Source organism: Epinephelus moara, chromosome 6 (genome assembly GCF_006386435.1).
Source record: "Epinephelus moara isolate mb chromosome 6, YSFRI_EMoa_1.0, whole genome shotgun sequence".
Taxonomy (NCBI): domain Eukaryota; kingdom Metazoa; phylum Chordata; class Actinopteri; order Perciformes; family Serranidae; genus Epinephelus; species Epinephelus moara.
In genome coordinates, this window is record NC_065511.1 from 36,785,899 (window position 1) to 36,806,760 (window position 20,862).

Genomic DNA, 20,862 nt, shown 5'->3' on the forward strand with positions numbered 1-20,862 from the left:
TCTCACACACACACACACACACACACACACACACACACACACACACACACACACACACACACACACACACACACACACACTCCTTTCTATAGGTGCATCACTTCCTTGTTTTTTGACCGACAGGCTTGCACATTGGTGGAGAGAAATCCTCCCACTGAACTCATTGGTGTAACACAACACAGGTGTGTAAGCTACAGCGGACAATGACCCTGATGAAGACCTGTGAGTCACAACATGTAGGTCTTTTTAATCTATATTGCCATGAGACTTGCATTTCATATTTTTTGATTGAGAGTATACTTTTACTCTGCAATGAGCCCTTCACAAGATGGAACAAACACAGTACACCTGAAGTATCCAAAGAGCACCTGTATATGGCTGCTACTAAGACCCAGCAGCGCTTCTACTCCTTTGTCTTTGTGTTGCCATAAGATGTGTTGTAACTTTGGTTATGGCTGTGTAGACATGTTTTAAGTAAAACAAATGTTATTAGCTTACCAGAAACTTGGAATTTTGACATGTTGTTTTAGATAAACAGTTACACTATTACATGAAGGTTAACAGGATAGCTCTGATCTTTTTAAGTGGGGTTGTATGAGGTACTTATCCATAGTCAGAGTATCACATACAGTAGATGTCAGTCGGCACACCCCCAACTTGAAGAAGAAGGCTGGAGTCTGACACGCATCAGACATGTGCTGCTGCTTCAATCAGTTAGTTTGTGTTATTGGGGGACTCTGGTGATTTCAAACTAAACCTTTAAAACACCAAAGTCACACAGTAACACAAAGTACCTGACTGAGGCAGCAGTAGACCAGCAGCTCTTTTGTTCAGTGGTGTTAAATTACTGTTTTTCTCAATAGAGTCTGGCTTTATAACGACTTCAGTTCCCTATCAGGAATCGCTGTCTGAATGCAGTTTACACTTAAACTAAACTGACTATTGTAGGTGTCTAAAAAAAGCTTACTTCAAGAAGGTTAAAACAGGCACCATGAACTACATGTAAATACTATTTAACTGCGGTTTGGAGTTGAGTCACACTTTCAGTCACCAAACTATTAATAACTGTGACACAGATGCATTACCGGTGTGATCAGTGTTGTTGACTGGCACTCCTGCTCGCAGCAGCTCCAAGACCACTCTGTCAAGCCCGCTACGCACCGCTCGGATCAGAACCACAGACCCATCTGGGCCACACCACTCTGCCGACTAACAACACAACAGAATATATAGAACAATCATACACATTTCACATAAACCTACATATGTAACAGTTTAAGTTCTTATACAGTGGGGTCTACATACAAACATAAAAAGGGGAATAAACAAATACAGCCCCAATAGTTATATCTCAGTCCGGAATTACGCTGGCTCCTCACAACATGTATGAAATAAAATGAACACTGTTAAAAACAAAAATAAAAGACAGACCTGTTGAGGAGGGCTGAGCAGAGGAGGAGGCATGTCGTTTCTCTCCCATCCTCTAGGTGGAGCTGAGGGAGAGCAAGATTCATTTAAAGTGGCTCTCCAGCTGACACATGCAAGGATTTGGATACACATAAATACTTTATATGGAAGTATATATACAGTTCACATGTTATCTCTCATGTGTCACACTGTAGCTTTGTACTGCAAAGTTTTGAGAGGATGTTAGAATGAGTCTACAAGGCTAAATTTCAGCATTGTACATGTGTCATATGTGGTGACAATATGGTGTGGTTTATTACTCTTATTTTCATTATCAATAATCTACCATTTTCTTCTCTTGACTGGTCTATAAAATGTAAGAAAACAGTGCACAAGGCAACAGGTGACACCCTTAAGTGCTGACTGACCAAAATTCTGAGACCAAAAGCGAATCAGTTTTATAAACATAATATTTTGGGGGCATTTTAGCCTTCACTGGGCAGTTGATAGTGATAAAGCAGACAGAGAACAAGGGGAGTCCTTGCCAGTATTGAACCTGAGATGTTGCAGTTATGTGGCATGTGCAGCCCAGTCACCAGAAGAAAATGCTGGCATTGTACGTTTATGCAAACCACTAATACATTTGCATGTTTCATATGAATCATATCAACTTCTCTGAAGTGAGGTAGCACATAAGCTGACTTTGTCATCTGGAGGTGGAGGTGGAGGCAAGCTGCAGTACACTGTTAAAGACCAAAAAACAACAAAACCAGTTGTGATTTAGTGAGTCATAGATATTTTTCCAAAGCCTTTTCAGGCACGTTTTTTTCTCAAGACATCGCTACTTTTCCTGCCTGGGTAGTGCCACAAAAAGCGTGTATTATAAGATAGATTATGAGCTTGTCCGATCAATAACCAAGTGGTTTTTGTACCTAAACCTAAGTTTCAATTTATCCACTACATCAGTGGTTCCCAACTGGTGGGTCGCAGTCCAAAAGTGGGTCGCCGGTCCATTCTGAATGGACTGCAAGTGACTCGTGAATGTGTGTTTGTAAAAAACAAATTTTATTTTTAAGTACAGTGAATATCCAGCACCAAGCTTTTATTTTGCAGAGTGAGTGAATAACAGTAACAGTAAACAATAACAGTAAACAAGTATGACGCTGAATATTTTTGTGTGGACCTTGAACTAAGGACAAATCTGGACCCGTGGCTGGACCAGTTGGGAACCGCTGCCAAACAGTGACGTACAAATGTTTAATATTTGTGATTTGCAGAAATGTACAATGCCAATATTTTTTCTGGCAGTTGGGTCGGCAGGCTCTGTAATCTCTCAACTACTGGGCCACTCTTTAAAATATTCAGTTCACAATGATATAAAACAGAAAAAGCAGCAAATTTTCATATTTGGGAAGCTGCAACTGGAGGCTGTTTTAAATTGTCGCCTAAAATTATTTTAGATACCCACACAATTACTTAATTATTTATCTAATTTTCTTTAACGGCTTATCTGAGTTAAAATCATCTGTTGTTTAGAAATGTTTGAGCTTTTCTCAAGAATATATGTCAAATTCCCAGATGAATAAAACTTTTAGGAGCTAGAAATTAGTGACTGAGTGAGTAAATAAAAGACTAAATGTTAAAACTTACGTTGTATAGGTCTGCGGGGCTGTGAGGTCCCTGCCCGGTAGTGCTTCTGCTCCTGGCTCCTGTGGTCACAGATGGAGGCGTCCTCCTGCCGCCTGGAGCATCTCGCATTGATGTCTTCCATTGAACTCTGGGTAAAGTCTGTGTCACTTCCTATATCCTGGTCCCTTTTGAGAGGTCTGAAAGCGAGAAGCAGTTTTGATATTATCAGGAAAATGCTGCTGTTTTCCTGCAGTCACTCTGAGTCACCCAAGAGCTCTGTAACACAAGCAAACACAAGGATAAAGTCTCGCCATTTCAGGGTTTGTTCTCCTAAAATGGTAATATGTATGGATTGGTAGTCTTTGGAGAAATGGGCAAGGACCCAGGAATATGGCAGAGACTAGAGATATTTATTGTTTCACGGCCCTGAGTAAGGAAGTCTAGTTTTTTTTTTTTTTCTCAATAAACTAAAAAATTTTTACACCTAGTTTCAGTTTTTACTTTAATTTTAGTTACTGACTATAATAACCTTAGTTTGGTTTTGACTTAAATGATTAACTGGTCATCAAAACTGCTGCCAAAAAATAAAATAAAATAAAATAAAATAAAATAAAATAAAATAAAATAAAATGAAATTATAAAAACAGGCTAAAGGTCATAAACTGACTGACATCTAAACGTGCCATTTGGCCTTTTCATATCTCTCACGTGTTTTAGAATACATCATATTTGTCTCCATGACATCACCCCTCCAGCAGACAAAACATCCTGTCATGTCTTTCAAAGCAGCTGCTCTTACCGCATTCGAATGGCGTCCTCCCCCAGCGGTTCCCGCCTCCTCTTTTTCTCCGCTTCCTTTGCTTTCTTCTTTTTCCTCAGGCTGATCTTGTCTTTCTCTCTGCTGGATCGAACCCTCTGCTCCTGGTGGGCTATGTGTGGGGTCAGAACCTTGGATTTGGGGTCAATGTCCGTGACCGTGGAGCGGTGTCTCACCCTGCTACCACCATTCCTGTCCGCCCGCTGCTGCCTCACCCTCCTCACCACCAGGAACACCACCAGGGCCAGCACCAGCAGCAGGCCAATCGCTACGGCAACCACGGCCCACAGCCATGCAGGGGTCGGATCTTTGAGAGGAAGAATAGAAAATTAATTTAACTGTAAAGAAGCAGAACATTTTTTGTTAAGTTCCTCACACTGAGTCAAATGATTATATTGTGTTTTAGTGAACATACATACTGAACTCTACTGAGCTCTGCCTTTGAGAGATCCAGTGTTTGCTTATCTAAAACTCAAATCTGCAGCAGTGACCGACACATCTACGCACTGGAAACAGAAAGGTGTTTTATAGTGTTTCGTTTGGACGAAATTCAAAGCTGAACGTGTATATGTGTGTGTGCGTGTGTGCGTGTGTGTGTGTGTGTGTGTGTGTGTGTGGGAAGGGAGAGACAGGACATGTGAGCCGCCTACCTTTGATTTCCTCTTTCCCCGTTTCCTCCTCTCTGCTTCCTATTTCCTCTCGGACACCTCTAATGCTAATGACGGCCTTCAGCTCAGGGAAGGTGGGGAACCGGCGAGGCTTTAGCATCATTACAGCACGCAGGAAACTGGCTGCCTCGGTGGCATAGGGGAAACAGGTAGAGGGTAGACGCAAACACGGCCTGTTGTCCACTTGGAGGAAAAGGAGGGAGCTGGGAAAGAGTGAGATCAAAGGAAACCATAGGAAAGAGCATGGAGCCATTTAAAATCTGGTACATGTACTACTGACATAAAAAAATCCTTTTTCAACATTTACCATTTGCAAAAAGTTACACCCTCTTACCAAACACGACCAAAAATCAACAAAACATAGTTCTGAGATAACGTACTGGAGAATAGATACACATGGATAATAATATCCATATCAATATTCCTGCTAATCACTTGACTCAGTTCAGATTGTCTCACTGTACTTAATGGAGTTCCTCATGGTTCAATGTTTGGCCCACTTTTATGTTGTCTTTACGTAAATAATTATGGTGTTAATCCACATGTAACTAATGAGGGAGAGTAGCCGGCATGGTCCTGGTTAATTAATCAAAGGTAAAATAAAAAACTCAGCACCTACCCATTTGAGTCAGCCGCAGATGCCTGAGCCAGCAGGTTGGTGAGCTGCTGAGGGTCGAAGTCAAACAAGTTCCTGTTAGTGGCGAGGGGAGCGGACCCTCTCAGTTTGAGTGGCGACTGGAGGAGAGCGCTGAGTGCCCAGAGCAGGGAGCTGTTGGAGAAGGTGCCACGTTGTTGTGGGATGTTGGCGTGAAGGACCAGAGTGCCTTTGGCCCACCGGGGGCTCTGCTGTGTGAAGCAGTCGCTGCCGTCCCATCCACAGAGGGCGCTGTCGCATCCCTGCTCGCAGTGGGAGTTGGCGTAGTGGTCACGGCAGTACTGGATGTGGCCCGGACTGAAAGCAATGATGGGGAGGGATGAAGAGATGTGAAGAAAGAGACAGAAAAAGAGATTTGGCAAAATAGCATCAAGGTTGAGACTGAGATTGAGCTTTCAACTAATACCATGAGATGTGGTATTTGGCTGCAAACTACTAGTTCCAGGGTCAAGGATGAACTTAAATGCTCAGAGTGAACGATATCAGAACAGGGGATAAGTGACTGTGAATTACAAAACATTGTTTTCATTAATTATTATTAATGGGGTCTGAGATGGATCTGTGCTTTGGTGCAGCGCGTAGTTACATATCGGCATATCGGCAGCCCTCCATTTTACATTTATCAAGATTACAGCTCCTGTAATTTGGATATTGAACTTGACCATATTGCGATTTCCATAATATTTGATTTACTATGCAGCCCTAATTTCACTATTCAATTCTCAGTTGCTATTAATATTAACAATAATAATCATAATGGCAGTTCATTCTTTAGCTGCCTGTTTTGGGGGGGGGTTCCTGCCAGAGTATGTCTTGCATTAAAAAAAAACATCCCTAAACCTTACCTAACCATACTGTAACTGATTTGTTTGATTAAAGTATCAAATATTAATACAAATAGGTAGAGATGGAAAATATAATAAAAGGAAACAATACATAAACCAACACACAACAATCCAAAAGAGCAACCACAAACTGAGCATAGCGTTATTTCAGGCAGGACATGATGTCAAGCTCATCTCACATCCCAGCTACATCAGCTGATCTCAAACAGCCCATCAACTGATGGAGCAGCTGATTGATGGAAGGGAGTCAGCTGATAGATCACATGATTCCTTTCTATGCAACCAGTTGGTGAATCTCATTCAGGGCGCCCTATTTAAACTGCTCTGGCCTGCCTACTGTTGCTGCTTCCTCTGCAAGCAGCTTTGGAACCCGCCTCCACCGTAGCTCCTCCTTTTCATGCTGTGTCTGAGTTATCAATGACATTTCTTTTCGTCATGGGTGGTCTTTGCTGCTGCTCTTTGCTGCTGCTCTCCCTGCCTTAGGCTTTTCATGTCGGCGCATGGAAGGGCAGGGAGGTTTGCCTCTCTGTCGCAGGCTTTCCTCATCTGCGCGTGGAAGGGCAGAGAGGCATGCTCTACCCGCTTGGGCTTTCCATGTAGGCACGTGGAAGAGGCTTTCTGTGTAGGCCCGGGGAAAGGCAGAGGGGGCCCAGAACAGAGCCATACTGCCAAATATAATACTGCAAATGGACATAAAGTTTTCTCTGACTAAGGTGTTCCTGGCTGAACTGGCATGACTAAGCCAATGAAAACATGAAAAGTTCTCATTCATATTTTTATGACTCTACAATGAAAAAACAACAAGAGTGTTTTACTTGCAGTAGGTCCAGTCCGTCAGGCAGTCGAAGCCGTCTCTGAGGCACTCGGGCTCCATACACTCGCTGTTACATGAATTGTCTCCAAACTTGTCCTTACACTTTCTGCTGACTGGACATTGACCCCACGGATCACCAGACGCCGCTGTGGAGACGAGAACAGGTTAGTGCGACAAAGGGGCAATAGTGCCAAATGTACATTTAGTGTGATTTATTATTTTTGTTACAGTTGTTGAGATTAAACTGTAATAATGGGGTATTTTTGTTATTGGCCTACTGTATGTCTGAAAAATGTTTGTCTATGACTGAAAGATATACATGTCTGTCTTGTCGATTTAAACTGCAGGTGAATTTATAAGCATTATGATGTGTCAAAGGCAAACATCATTTCCATAATCGCGTGTATTTGCACACTTGGCAAATAAACTGCATGTATTATTTCATTTGGTCTTGCAGTTTCAAATCACCACACAAACTGCTTTGTCTAAGTGTTTTATCGTGGCACCAAGTCAGCCACATATTCAAACCACTCATTGTCTCAGACCATTAGCAACTATTCATAACAATGCAGGTCAAGCCATGAAAGGTGGGTCCTGATACGGACCGTTAAAGGAAACAGGAAATGGGCCCCGACATAAACAGGAAGTTTCCAGGAGAAGCGAATAGCAACAGGAAATGGAGTGGGCTGGGACTTGATAAAGGTCGAAGGTCGTCACCGTGGCAATGAGGAATGTGATGGAGTTGGACAATGGGCTTGGCAGGTGTGTGCGGGACCATAAAGTCATAGCAGCAAAAAAAAAAAAAAAAAAAAAAGCATGAACAATAGCGCTGAAATTAGATATGTTTCACTTGATCGGCACAGGAAGAATAAAAATGTAAGTCCTTATAAAAATACTTTTCACTTGGTCCCTAAAAGAATATTTCCAAATTTGTATCTACATTGACAAAAAACAGCCTGTTTAGTCTAAAAAATATTTCAGATATTTGCCTGAAGTTCTTTATCAATATCATACAAATATAAGGCTTCATATTATATTATGAACCACAAGGGCTTAAGTGACTAATCACTACTTAAAAATATTGATAATTAATTCAACACAGTTCAGAGTAGACACCCCTTTTTCCAACTTGTCATCAGATTTATACAGCCACAGGATGCAGTTTCACAACACTTTGAACTCGTGACACTTTACAAGTATTGCTAAATCTATAGAGAATAGTGTGACTGACTTACCCCGACATGTCCAGCTCAGTCCCAGCACAACAAACGTCCTCAGAGCCAACATCTTCAGCTCGTTCAGGTCGCCGGCTGCGAGCCTTTTCTTCCCTGCTCAGAGGGATCCAGCGGTCCAGTCCAGCTGTTTGGTAAACCTCCTGATCTCCACTGCGTTTACCACTGCTGTTAATCTGTAGCTGTCGTCCTGCTGTTCACAATGAACAGCTAACTCTGAGTGAAGTTACCCAACACCATCACCGCTGCCGCTGCTACCAACACCACCCAGCTTACTTTGTTCACTCACTCAGTTTTTTTTTTTTTTTCAGAGGCCCTGCGGATATCTGGACAACTTCCTGCCACTGTGTGGAGAAGAATAGGAGGGTGATGACCGTATGTGCGTGTGTGTGTAGCTCTTACTGTGTCGCAGCTTGAAAAAATAAATCACAGTATGGGGTATGTAGGCTGTTTAGAGGAGCCGTTACTTCAATGTGTAAAAAGCCACAGGGTGTGAGGGGGACGGCGGGGTTTGAATTTGACCTTTACATAGAATCTGTTTTGTCCAGCTGCTGAGTTCAACAAAACTTTACTGTGAGTGCGCTGCCTCTGAAAGGACTCCATAAACTGCGTCTGTTATTTTGTCTTATTTAATCCACAAAAGAAAACAGAACATCTCAGGCCAGAGCGGCTCTGTCAAGCACAAAGTTAAATAAATAACAAAAAAATTAAGCAGTTTGCAGTATTGCGAGTCATTGAAAGCATTTGACTTTGACATTTCACATGAAACTTACTGAAAGTCCAAACAGTAGATCAACAGATGAATATGTTTTAGTGTTTTTCACACATATTGTGACACATTTTGTTTTAGCCTTGAACTATTAATGATGTTTGACAAAGAATATCAAAATAAATTACATTTTAAGGGACAATGTAGCATTCTCCATTACAAAAACAAAATGTAGTGCTTAAATAATTCCACTTAAGTGAAACGAGCATTCAGCTGCACAAAGACAACCATAGTGTATATTAAAGGGGACCTATCATGCTTTTCTGTATTTAGTTTTATATGCAGTGTTACAATGAAGGATGTTCATATTAAACAAGGCCAAAGTTTTAAAAAAGGTAGGTAGGTAAATGTATGTAAATGTAATCCCTGTGTCAGGTTTTATGAACACTCCGTTTCTAACTTTTTTTTTCTCTGGCTGCAGTATGACATCATAATGTGTCAGATTTCTTTATATGGTGATCTGTCCCAGGCATGCTACTGCAAATACATTACGTAGCCTACACTGCCAGATGAAGCTACATGCTAACATCAGGGAAAATGTAATCTTGGGTAAATTTCTTCCAGATTTCGGATCATCTTCCTGCTGGAACATTTCCGGTTGTGTTTATAAACTTTTATTGGGGATTTTTAACAAAAGAGTGTCGCTATACTCTGTTACAGTTATTCCTTGGCTGCAGGTACACTGCTACCATACACGTAGCTACATGCTAACATCAAGTAAACATGTTATCTTGGGTGCCAATGTTGTAAATTTCTCCCTGATTTCAGATCATATTCTTACTGAAACATATCTGGTTGTGTTTAAAAGCTTTTACTGGTAATTTTTCACGGTAAAAAGTGCTGCTATACTTCGTTACAGCTTTTCCCTGGCTGCGAGTACACTGCAAACATACATGTAGCTACATGCTAACATCAGGGAATCATGTAATCTGGATTGCTGACGTTGTAAATTTCTCCCTGATTTCGGATCATATTTCTGCTGAAACACGTCTGGTTGTGTTAAGAAGCTTTTACTGGTAATTTTTCACGGTAAAAATTGCTGCTATACTTTGTTACAGCTTTTCCCTGGCTGCAAGTACACTGCTAACATACATGTAGCTACATGCTAACATCAGGGAATCATGTAATCTGGGTTGCTGACATTGTAAATTTCTCTCAGATTACGATCATATTCCTGCTGGAACATGTGTGATTGTGTTTAGAAGCTTTTATTGGGGATATTTAACAAAAGAAAGTGTTGCTATTTTCCATTACAGTCATTTCCTGGCTGCAAGTACACTGCTAACATACATGTAGCTATATGCTAACATCAGGGAATCATGTAATCTGAGTTGCTGACATTGTAAATTTCTCTCAGATTACGATAATATTCCTGCTGGAACATGTCTGGTTGTGTTTAGAAGCTTTTATTGGGGATATTTAACAAAAAAAAGTGTTGCTATTTTCCATTACAGTCATTCCCTGGCTGCAAGTACACTGCTAACATACATGTAGCAACATGCTAAGGTCAGTAAACATGTAATCTTGGGTGCTGATGTTGTAAATTTCTCAGTGATTTTGGATCATATTCCTGCTGGAACATGTCTGGTTGTGTTTAATAGCTTTTACTGGTGATTTTTCAGTGTAAAAAGTGTTGCTTTTCCCCATTATAGTGATTCCCCTGCTTCATCACGCCATGGAGACCTAGGAATGTGAAAGATCTGGAGACGATGACCAATCAGAGCAGTCAGGGCTTTTTTGGAAGGGGGGCTCAAAGAGATGGTGTGAAGAAAATAGTGTTTTTTGACAGTTAAATCATATAAACATGTTCTAATAGGAACTTTAAATTCAAGTAAAGTGAGCATGGTAGGTCCCCTTTAACAGGATTTAATGAAATGTGAGATCACTGAGTCATTTTGGCAAAGTCTTGGAATTAAAGTTTCCGCAACGTGTATATGATGATGTTGTAAGTAATGGAGTAACATAGCAGTGAACTCCAACCTTTAACCTTTTTGTCCTTAATCTCTTTCTACTGGTTACACCCTTTCTCTGGCTGTGGTCCTGGAGCTCCTCTTTCCAAGCAATATTCTTCCCAAAGCTCATTAAACAAATTTCCAGTCGCACCAAAAGAACACCCTTGATCCCTTTTGGGGTCACACAACCCCAAATCCATCTTTTTAAATACAGCACAAAAAACCTGCCGAGAAAGCGGCGGCGTCTTCCTCTCTATGCAGTGGTTGTAGTAGTGCCTGTACACCTCGGACATGTTTGAGAAGACCGGCTCCAGGTAAAGCTTGGAGACAGACGTCCCGCAACAGTATGAGGGCATTTTGGGTAAACTCTGGAGGAACTCCTTCAGGACTACATGCTCTGAAGCTTTACGAGACTTCCTCTGTGTTTGCTTTTTGGTGTTTTCTGAATTATCCTGCTGGGATGCATTTTGCGCCCAGTTAAGCACTGACCACTCCCCAATCCCCAAAGTGGAGAGGAACATCTTTTTGCAAACTTGTTTTCTGTCACCGTTGGCTATCAAATGATATCGCATCGAGACCGACCTTCTTGACTGAGTCCACGGTGCTCGGGTTCTTTCCACTGGGTCGCAGTCGACTAATCCCGACACATAGATCTTCCTCTGAGACCAGTTCATGCACTGCCAGAAGCTAGTGAACAGCTCGTTCCTTGTTTCTTCACTGAAGTCAGCACAGAAGCGGTTGGATGCCCTTTTGCAAGCACTTGATGTGCATCTCAATCCCATTGTCCTCTGACCTTTAGTTATGGTTGTGCCGTCTTTCTTTCGTTTGCTGACATACGGTTTGCCCTCCATCCTGAGTTGCTTTTGTCGGTTTTGCTTCCATGTTAGAGGCTTGGCGACTCTGGATTTCTTTCTGACAGGCCCCTCTGATTCTGTTGGCCTGTTGTTGTCAGTAACATTTACTTGTTCTGCAAAAACAGGGAAATGTCATTAGCATGCATGAAGTATTACTATAGCACAGTGCATTCACTTGAGAAAAAAAACAACATTTGCCTTGTTATTCTGAATTAACAAGATTATTATCTCAGAATTCTGAGAAAAGTTTTCATGCAAAAAATGCTGCTTTTCTGAATTAATTCGTACATCTCCGAGTGTATGTAGTGTTTTATGGGGTGGTAAAGTATTAGACTTTATTTTATTCTTATGTGTCTTGACTGTTATGCTGTGATTGGTTGTTGTACTCTCGTGAGCACACAAAGGCAAATTCCTCACAACCAAAGGCCCAGACACACCAAACCGACATCAAAGAACTAGTGGCAATGAAGGCCGACTGTTGCGTCGCCTAATATAACAAATTTGTTTCGCTCTCATGACCTCTTGACTTTAGCTGTTTGTTTGCTTTCCTCACTTACGTTTCTCTTCTTGTCACTGAGTTGAACTGCCAATCAGTGTGATTTCAGTTACTGACGGGCTCCGGCGCTGATTCAACATGCTGAATTTGCTGAAAAACAGCCAACAAGGGCCAACCGTGCAGGACATACCGCAAAAGTTAAGGCAACAGACACTTAGCAAACGGCTCAACGTTGACCAACCATCGGCTTGATGTGTCAGGGCCCTAAGTTGTGTGGCAATTGATTATTCAATCTTAAATCTTGTTTTACTGAATTAACAAAGTGGCCACCTCCGGGGCTGAAAAATGAAGCCAACACGTAAGTGCCAAAAACTGCAGTTCCTCTAATGGCCACTTGAGGCTGACTCCAGAAGCCAGTCAATGACCATAAGACCCTCATGTTAAGGTGCACAACTTTACAGCTGAAATGCTGACTTCAAAACTGGAGTCCACAAACCAATGGGTGACATCACGGTAGCTACGTCCATTATTTTTACAGTCTTTGGAATTAACGAATAATATTGTTATTAACATTATAGTATTCTTGTAATAATAATCCTGTGGTATCTCGTTATTAGTAACAAGATAATAATCTTGTTACTTCAGATTTTTTTCAAGAGAATTCTGAGATAAAAATCTTTTTAATTCTTGTTTTATTGAATGAATCAGGTATAATATGCTCATTAATTTAGAAAAACAGAGCAGATTTTTTTTTTCTCAAGTGAACGCATTAAGCTTCTGAATTACCGTGACAGTTTAGTGTTACAACAAAAACTATTGAAAATAATGGTACTATCTAACACAGGGTTTGGCAACCTTTACTATCAAAAGAGACATTTTTGACCAAAAATAATAATAAAAAAAGCTGCAAAACATATTTGAGGTTTATAATGATGGCAACATATCCTATTACGTCTAAATGAGCCTATACTCATAGTCTAAAAGAGCATTCATCAATATGTCTTACCACAAGGTGGCTACTCTGCATGGCATTTTAATTCTCTCTTCCAAGTCCAGCTAGAAAGACTCAAGACTAGCCATCGCTATCAAGGTTCGGCAATATTTCAAGGAAAAGGTGCCAGGCAGTAGGTGTGTTATGCACATTTTAGTTGTTGAAATGTAAAAAAAAAGAAAAAAAAAAAGAATTTGTTATATAGACTTAACATTTTTACAAGTGGAGAATGTAAGGATTTCTTTTAGCCTACAACACTGATATATGGAAATCAAAAGGGAGCCACTGGAGAGGGTCACATGTGGCTCTGGAGCCACAGGTTGCCTCCCCCTGATCTAACATTATTACATGAGTGCACTGAGCAGGGCTGTGTCCACTGTGAAAATAGTGTTTTGTTCAACCAGCAGTGATACACAATAATATATCAGAGAAAAGCACATAATCCTTTGAGTTGGAACCAGCAAATTTTGCTTGACAATCAATTGATCATCACACATTGTGTCAGCTGACAAGTCGATTAATGAGTTATTTGTTTCAGCTCTACAACTAAGTTTAGTGAGTAGCTGAAACAGAGTACAGACACTCACCCTGTGTGACCTCCACAGTACTATTGGCTGCAGAAGGAGCAGGGTTCAGTTGTGGGGTTTGTTGAGGACACTGAGGGACAGTCTGCCTCTTTTCTAATTTGTTTTCATTTGCTCCATTCTTTTTCGTTGCTCCATTCTGCGTCCAGTTGAGCACAGACCACTCTCCTATCCCCAGAGTGGACAGGAACATGTTTTTACACACTTGTTTCCTTTTGCCATCCACCATCAAGTGATAACGGAGTGACACTGATCTTCTCGAATGCGACCCCACCGCCCGAGATCTTTCCACGGGGTCGCGGTCAACTTGTTCTGCTACATACAGTTTTCTCTGAGCCCAGTTCATGTGCTGCCAGAATTCATCAAACACCTTCCTCCTGGCCTCCTCGTTGATTTCACTACAAAGCCGGTTTGAAGCCTTTTTGCATGCGTTCGAGGTGCACCTTGGCCCCATTTCCCTCGGCTGTTTTGTCACAACCTCGCCGTCTTTTTTGCGTTTGCTCACGTATGCTTTACCCTCCATCCTCAGCTGTTTCTGCTTGTTTTGCTTCCACTTTGATGGATCTCCGACTTTGGCTTTTTTCCTGACGGCCCCAGCCTTATCCAAATTGGTGTTTCCATATTTGGCAGCTGTATTAAAGAGCGCTGAAAAAACAAACACAAAAATCCATCTGGATTCATTATTGTAAGCAGTGGTCTAAAAAACATAAACTCAGTTGGAAATTAGATTTTTGGTTTATCAACACAAGACAACACAATAAGCAACCCTAATCCTAGCTTTAGGATTTAGCTGACAGGACTACAGGACACCCATCTTGCATTCGACGAACTTGAGTTTATGGATCTACTGCAATTTTTTTTAATGATCCCTTTTTTTCCTTTTTCTGCTCACAGTAAAAAATACTTTGTTGTAAACATGTGGAGACCATGAATTAACACATCCATCAACAGACAGCTGGAAACCCAAGAACTACAATGTCTATGTCATTGCAAAAAAACTGTTTTTTTTTTATGTAAATAAGCTTATATTATTTATACTATCTATACTTATATATAAGATAAATATTTTTATGTTAATCATAATCTGTGTAGTCTGTGTGGACTAACCAACAGCTCTGCACAGAGGATAAATATGTATTTTTAATTCTGGGGTGAACCGTCTCTTTAAATGCTACCTAACAACGAAAACAGGATCAAATCATCCTTCTCCTTCAAAATTTGGACGACTAGTTGTATCCACTTTACACATCACTCCACCACACTGTTACTTACTGGTGTCGACACCCAGAGGACCCACACTCTGTAGGGGAAACTGGGGAATCATCTGTGGCTCTGCTATCATTATCGAGTGGGACCTCTTTTTGGATGGTGCATCTTTTTGCATGTCAGATTTCCTGCTTGCATCAGTGACGTGCAGATAGTCTGGATGAAAGAGCACACACATACATCCTGTCAGTGGTGGAACATAACTAAGTACATTTACTCAAGCACTGTACTTAGGTACTTGTACTTTACTTGAGTATTTCCATTTTAAACTGTTTTATATTTCTACTCCACTACATTTGAGAGGCAAATATCGCTCTTCTTGCTTCACCACATTTATGTGAAGGCTGTAGTTACGTTGCAGATTGAGATTATTAATGCAAAATATACATCAGCTAATACATTATGATGCATTATTATTAATTAAAGAACTCAGCAGTATATAAATTAACCCTGTCTTTCCCAGCTGCATTATTGCTGTGACATTAATGCATCACTAATTCAGAAATATAATATATATGAATATGAAATGACTCATTCTATGAATTGAGTACTTTTACTTTCGGTACTTTTAGTATATTTTGATGTTAATACTTTTGAGTGTTGTTTCACTGTAGTATTGCTGCTTTTACTTAAGCACAAGATGTGAATACTTCCTCCACCCCTGCATCTTGTTTAGACATAATCAATAACTGCTGTGTTTCAAGCATCACAGTCACACTCAGTAGCGGGAATATCGCGCTGTTATGCCGCCTTGCTGCTCTGTATGTAAGGTACAATCGCGGAACAGGTGAGACAGAGTTGTCTTGCCTTTAAGCCACCATGGGAAGGAGTAACAGTGCTGAGACGATGTCTGTATATCCAGGACAGCCTGCAAGATGGGACTACGGGCGGCGTTTTGACGACTTATTATGTGTGCGACTGACCACAGGAGATTTAAAACGTAGCTGTTAGCAGTTAGTGGCTAATCCAAAGAAGAACAGCAGCCGTAAAATGTGCGCAAATTGGGAAAACAATGAGATTTCCGGAGCTCCCTACCCTCTGAGCAGAGGACGAGATCAGTTGCCATATAACAAGGATGGTAAATGATTGTTATTGAGACATTAATGCTGTTGTTTTATGTCACACTAGAGGCTGATGTTGTTGAGATACATGTCATACCCATAATGCTTCTTTTGATTCTGCAAAGCTGTGATGCAGTGTATAATTACACGCTGGAACGAAATGATGCCAGAGTCATTTGATGTTGAATAAAAGTGCAATGGAGGCATAAGAAAGGGACTTCGTAGCGGCCCTATAGCGTGATCTGTGTAAAAAAGCCAGTGAGACACTTGTACACTGGGGCATTGTATAAAATAAATTAGTTGAAAGGCTGAACCTGTATTTAAAAAAAATGGTGGAAGCTCTCTGAGGCCCCTCTCACCCCTTAAAGGCTAAAAATGGTTTAGTCCGCCCCTGCACTAGGATTCATCTCTAAATTCTGAGGGATCTTTCTCCAAGAAAGGCAATTGGGGTTCCAAAAAAGAAACGAAAGACAGAAAGTAAAGGGAAAGAAAGCAAACTGACTTTGTTGAAAACGAAAATTCAGAGGGTGTGTGAGAGGGAAATGGATCAGAAGACGAAGGGTAGGGGGCCCACAGAGATTGCTTATGCCAGGCATGTTCAAAGTCCAACCCGGGGGTCAGTCGTGTCAAACTGATTTTAAATGGCCTGCAACTTCTCTCTAAAAATATCCTTTATGTGTCCCTTCACTCAATATTTGTCAATTAAGCAAAATCACTTTGCATTTTTTATTTACCTCATGATGGCAGGACTATCATACAGTTCGTACATGCAGCAAGCAGGAACTACGCAGGAGGAACAAAGGTGTTTTCATAAACAGGCAGTAAACCAAAGCGACATTTCCCTCTAGGTAACAGACATGTCCACAGCAGAGATGCATAGGCAAATAATGTGCAAATACCCACTGTGGTGGGTCGCACGCATGACAAGTCATCAAAGCCACCACTTTCGAGAGATGTGGAAAGTTGAATACTTTTTCACTGAAAGATGAAACCGTTGCAATTGTCTCATCTGCATGTGTTTTTTTATGACTTGCAATTTTTATTTTTTAATATTCAAATCAGTCTCATCACATGGTCTACGTAATAGAGTCCATCACAACGACAAAACATAGCCCCGACCTGTCCCACCCGTAATCAAGAGGGGTCAACCGACCTATAGAGTGGCTCGCAAATCATGAATATACAACACACATTAGTAACCAAAGAGAGACATGACAGGGCATAATAAATAAAAATCTCTACGTAAGCCAATAGGAATATGTATCTGGAGGCAATGGGAAAAGAAAAAATGAAAAATAAAATAAGATTAAAATATAGCTTCAAATAAAATCATATGCCCATCATATCTCTAACCTATTCATCACAAACAATCTGCCTCCACTTTTTCTTTACACTGGTATATATTCAGTGTTAAGATACATGCCCCACTTCAGGAGATATTTTCCTGTTCTGTCCTGCATCCTTTACGACATCCTTTCATATGCTGCTACTTTGCCTAATTCAGTCACCCATCCCTGAAAAGGAGATTCTCCAGGTTTCTTTCAAGTCCTGAGGATGATCTGTCATCCAATCATGATAGCAGTCTATGCCCAGTATTATCCAAATATCTATCCAATTTATTGCTTTATTGTTTTTAAATTGTTTTATTGTTTTTAAATTGTTTTAAAAACAATAAACAATTATTTAGTATTTATTTCCTGTTAATTGTTTTATGTCCCTGTGTTGCTTTGTCTATTTATGTACAGCACTTTGTTTCAGCTGTGGCTGTTTTAAAGGGCTATATAAATAAAGTTGAATTGAATTGAATATTTTGGTTTTTGGGAAAAAGCAAACAACATTTTATATTCTGTACGCCAGAATCTGAAATCAGAGTCTGAAACTCACTCTGAGTTACTGTTGTTCACAAACTAAAGAAACGAGAGATCATTTTAGTTTAGTTTTTACTGAATATTTGAAGCAAACTGTAAAACTATATCACTTATTTTGTTGCGATTCTATTTTCTTAAATTAATAATATTTATTTTTACTAATTTGTCATATCACAAGAATGTCGTTATCGCAAAAACACCCTGAAATATCGTGATATTATTTGAGGGCGATGTCGCCCACCCCTACCCCCATTCAAAAAAAGTTTTGGACACCCCTGGCTCATGCACAGGACCCAGTATTTGGCGCTATGCCCCTGCTCATACACACCTGGTGGGATGTGGTGCAGCCCAAAAGTCTCAGAGACTGTGGGTCTGTGAACAGGGGGGTCATTGGTGGGTTTGGGATGGAGACCGATATCCTCCATTGCTGCGATGGCTGAAACACAAGAAGCAGGTTGCTGAGAGTCTTTTGCATCAAGAACAAACAATAATGTGCTTTTAAAAACGCAGACAGAGAGATAGAGGATTCACATTCAGCCTGTGCCTCCATTCAGACCCTTCAACCCCACCGAAAACACAGCTGGTGCGTATTTAACAGAAGACAACAAAGCCATGTGTCTAAATCCAGATGTTTTGCAGCTGACGTAGAAGTAGGCGTTGCAGGGCCTGACATTCATCGATAAGGTGGGTACAGACGGCTGTAACGTTGGTCATAGTACATGTTTAGCTAACTTTATGTGAAGCTAACTCCTAGCACCTCCTCTCAGACGCTAAACAACGACTAACAGCCTTTAAATATGACATAAATTCGGCTTACATAGTGTTATACATTTGAAAACGTCTCGTAGACCCGTCGGTTCCATCCAGACCAGATCTCAAGAGTCCCCGCTGCCGCCTGTCTTACTCCTTCATGTCCCTGTCAGTGAGACAGCACATCTGTCCTCTCGGTTAGCTCACGGCTTATTTGACTAAATAACTAAACTGTGTTTGGATCTGAGGAGCTTCCCACTGGCAGCTGCCATGTCCGAGCATGCGCAGTGGCGTCCGAGGTGGGAAAAGGGGAAGTTATCCCCAGTGTCTGCATCCATGGGTCTGATCCAGCAGCAGATATATATGAAGGCCAAACCCAAAGCTTTTCTTGTCTTAGCCAAAAACACATTATATTACATTATCCAGCCCATCTACCCACGCTTTTTATTATTGGATTTCATACCATGTCTTTTGGGACTGCCCTGTTATTAAAGACTGCTGGAGAGGGATACACAAAGCCCTACAATTTATTTTCAAATGTGCTGTACCACTGGAGAGTAAGTTCATATTTTAATGGCTGGAAAAAGACAAATGGTTAGTGAATATACTGCTAGTGGCTGGAAACAGCCTCTTACTCACTGCATTTGTCAACCATAAAATAGAGCATTTTGTTGCCAGATGGGAAAAATGGGTCAAAACCCCAGAGGCCTGATATTATTTTCACAAATCATTGAGTATATGGTAAGGAAAGGATCACTCCCTAACTGTTCTTAGTTTTCTCTTGTTATTTTTGGTTTTTATTTTAATTAAATTAGAATAAATTAAATGAAATTAAATTTAATTTATTTTTATTTTATTTTATTTTATTTTATTTTAGTTTAGTTTAATTTAATTTAATTTAATTTAATTAATTTATTTATTTATTTATTCATTTATTTTTATTTATTTTATTTTTTTCTTTTGCTCTGCATACGTACCTCTGAAAAGCCCACAATGGCATCTGTGACAAACATGGACATCTGATGTACGCATGCAGTTTAGGTTTAATGTTAAAAGCCAATAAAATATAAATTACAAAAAAATAATAATATTGGATTTAATTTTCTTGACAAAAAATGTTCAAACAAATTAATTCGATCTATCTCAACAAACAATTTATACCCTGTCCAGTCCTCTAGAAATAATATTTGAAATCTACTTGACCAATCAACAGTATCCAAAACGAGAATTAAGTTCTTCAAATACCCTGTTCCACCCAAAACAAAAGAAATCCCCTACAAAATAATGAATGATTTTTACCCTTCCAATGAATTTTTACAACTAAGATTTGCTTTTGAGAACAACGTGTGTGTTCTGCAATGGTCTCTCTGTTTCTCCTCAAATTTTCATTATTTTAGGTCAATGAAAGTTTTTTAAAAAAAAAACGACTGTTTTCGTAGACCTCGAGAGTGTCTTTGTGTCTCTTTTTTTTTTATCTGTTTTGCATCTCTAAGTAGCTGTTTTGTGTCTCCTCATGGTCATTTTGTGTCCCTTCATAGTTGTTCTGCCTGTTTTCTAAGTTGTCGTGAGTCTCTTTGTGTCTCTTTGCATCTGTTTTGCATGTTAGAGTAGTTATTTAGTTCTCTTTGTAGTCATTTTCTTTGTGGTTATGTTTAGTCTCTTCCTGGTTGGTATGTGTCTTTTTGAGTCGTGGTTTGCAGGTGGAGACCAGAGGGGCCCCAACACTTTGGTCCCTGGGCCTGTGCGTGATAGGCCGCTTCATTAATCTGTCCATGCTCTGTACAAATCTGAGGTACCTGTAGTTTGCTTGAGTATTTTTATTTCATGTCACATTACATTCATCAGTCCTCTATCTATCTGCCTGGGCACTTGAAAGAGGTTTTATAAATTAAATAGGCATTCCTTCCAATTAATTTGTCAAAATTGTGTGTTATATTTTTAAAGCACACATGAAAGGAAACTTCTAAGTATAAGTGATTTACGGGGGATTTCAAAGAGGCTGCTTAAAACAATAAGAGCATATATAGCTTTGCTCATCCCATCCTTCAAACATGAAAGCAGGGGAAAGGAAGGAAGCCATCAGGGAGTTCACAGTTTCTGCAGGGGGCTTCATTCTCTCAGTTGTCTTCATGGGCCTCAGCACGAGGGAAGAATAACCAAGCGGGCAAAGCAGCCAACTGTCCTGAGGCCACACAGACTCGGGG

At 40.4% G+C, this 20,862-nt stretch overlaps 2 protein-coding genes across 3 annotated transcripts in view; both read right to left on the reverse strand.

Moving 5' to 3' along the window:
• The window catches only part of notchl (notch receptor, like), a 13,096-nt gene extending 4,738 nt beyond the window's left edge, over window positions 1-8,358 (reverse strand). Inside the window, exons 1-8 of the mRNA XM_050047606.1 lie at window positions 8,071-8,358; window positions 6,837-6,981; window positions 5,141-5,473; window positions 4,504-4,724; window positions 3,836-4,160; window positions 3,058-3,233; window positions 1,432-1,493; window positions 1,086-1,209 (exon numbers count right to left, since the gene is read on the reverse strand). Of these exons, the coding sequence (XP_049903563.1) occupies window positions 1,086-1,209; window positions 1,432-1,493; window positions 3,058-3,233; window positions 3,836-4,160; window positions 4,504-4,724; window positions 5,141-5,473; window positions 6,837-6,981; window positions 8,071-8,122 (1,438 nt within the window). The 5' untranslated portion in view covers window positions 8,123-8,358. The remainder of the gene's footprint in view (window positions 1-1,085; window positions 1,210-1,431; window positions 1,494-3,057; window positions 3,234-3,835; window positions 4,161-4,503; window positions 4,725-5,140; window positions 5,474-6,836; window positions 6,982-8,070) is intronic.
• Window positions 8,359-8,670: 312 nt separating this feature from the next.
• On the reverse strand, window positions 8,671-18,959 carry LOC126392283 (uncharacterized). 2 transcript variants are annotated; one of them, XM_050047608.1, is made up of 5 exons: window positions 18,738-18,959; window positions 18,237-18,344; window positions 14,986-15,135; window positions 13,717-14,358; window positions 8,671-11,755 (listed from the first exon to the last, which is right to left on the reverse strand). In XM_050047608.1, exons 1-5 carry the CDS (start codon window positions 18,769-18,771, stop codon window positions 10,845-10,847), a joined length of 1,845 nt encoding a protein of 614 aa, XP_049903565.1. In that variant the 5' UTR covers window positions 18,772-18,959; the 3' UTR covers window positions 8,671-10,844. The 2 variants fall into 2 exon arrangements, with proteins under 2 accessions (XP_049903565.1, XP_049903564.1); XM_050047607.1 differs by having other exon boundaries at window positions 8,675-11,755; window positions 18,726-18,957.
• Window positions 18,960-20,862: the final 1,903 nt, after the last annotated feature.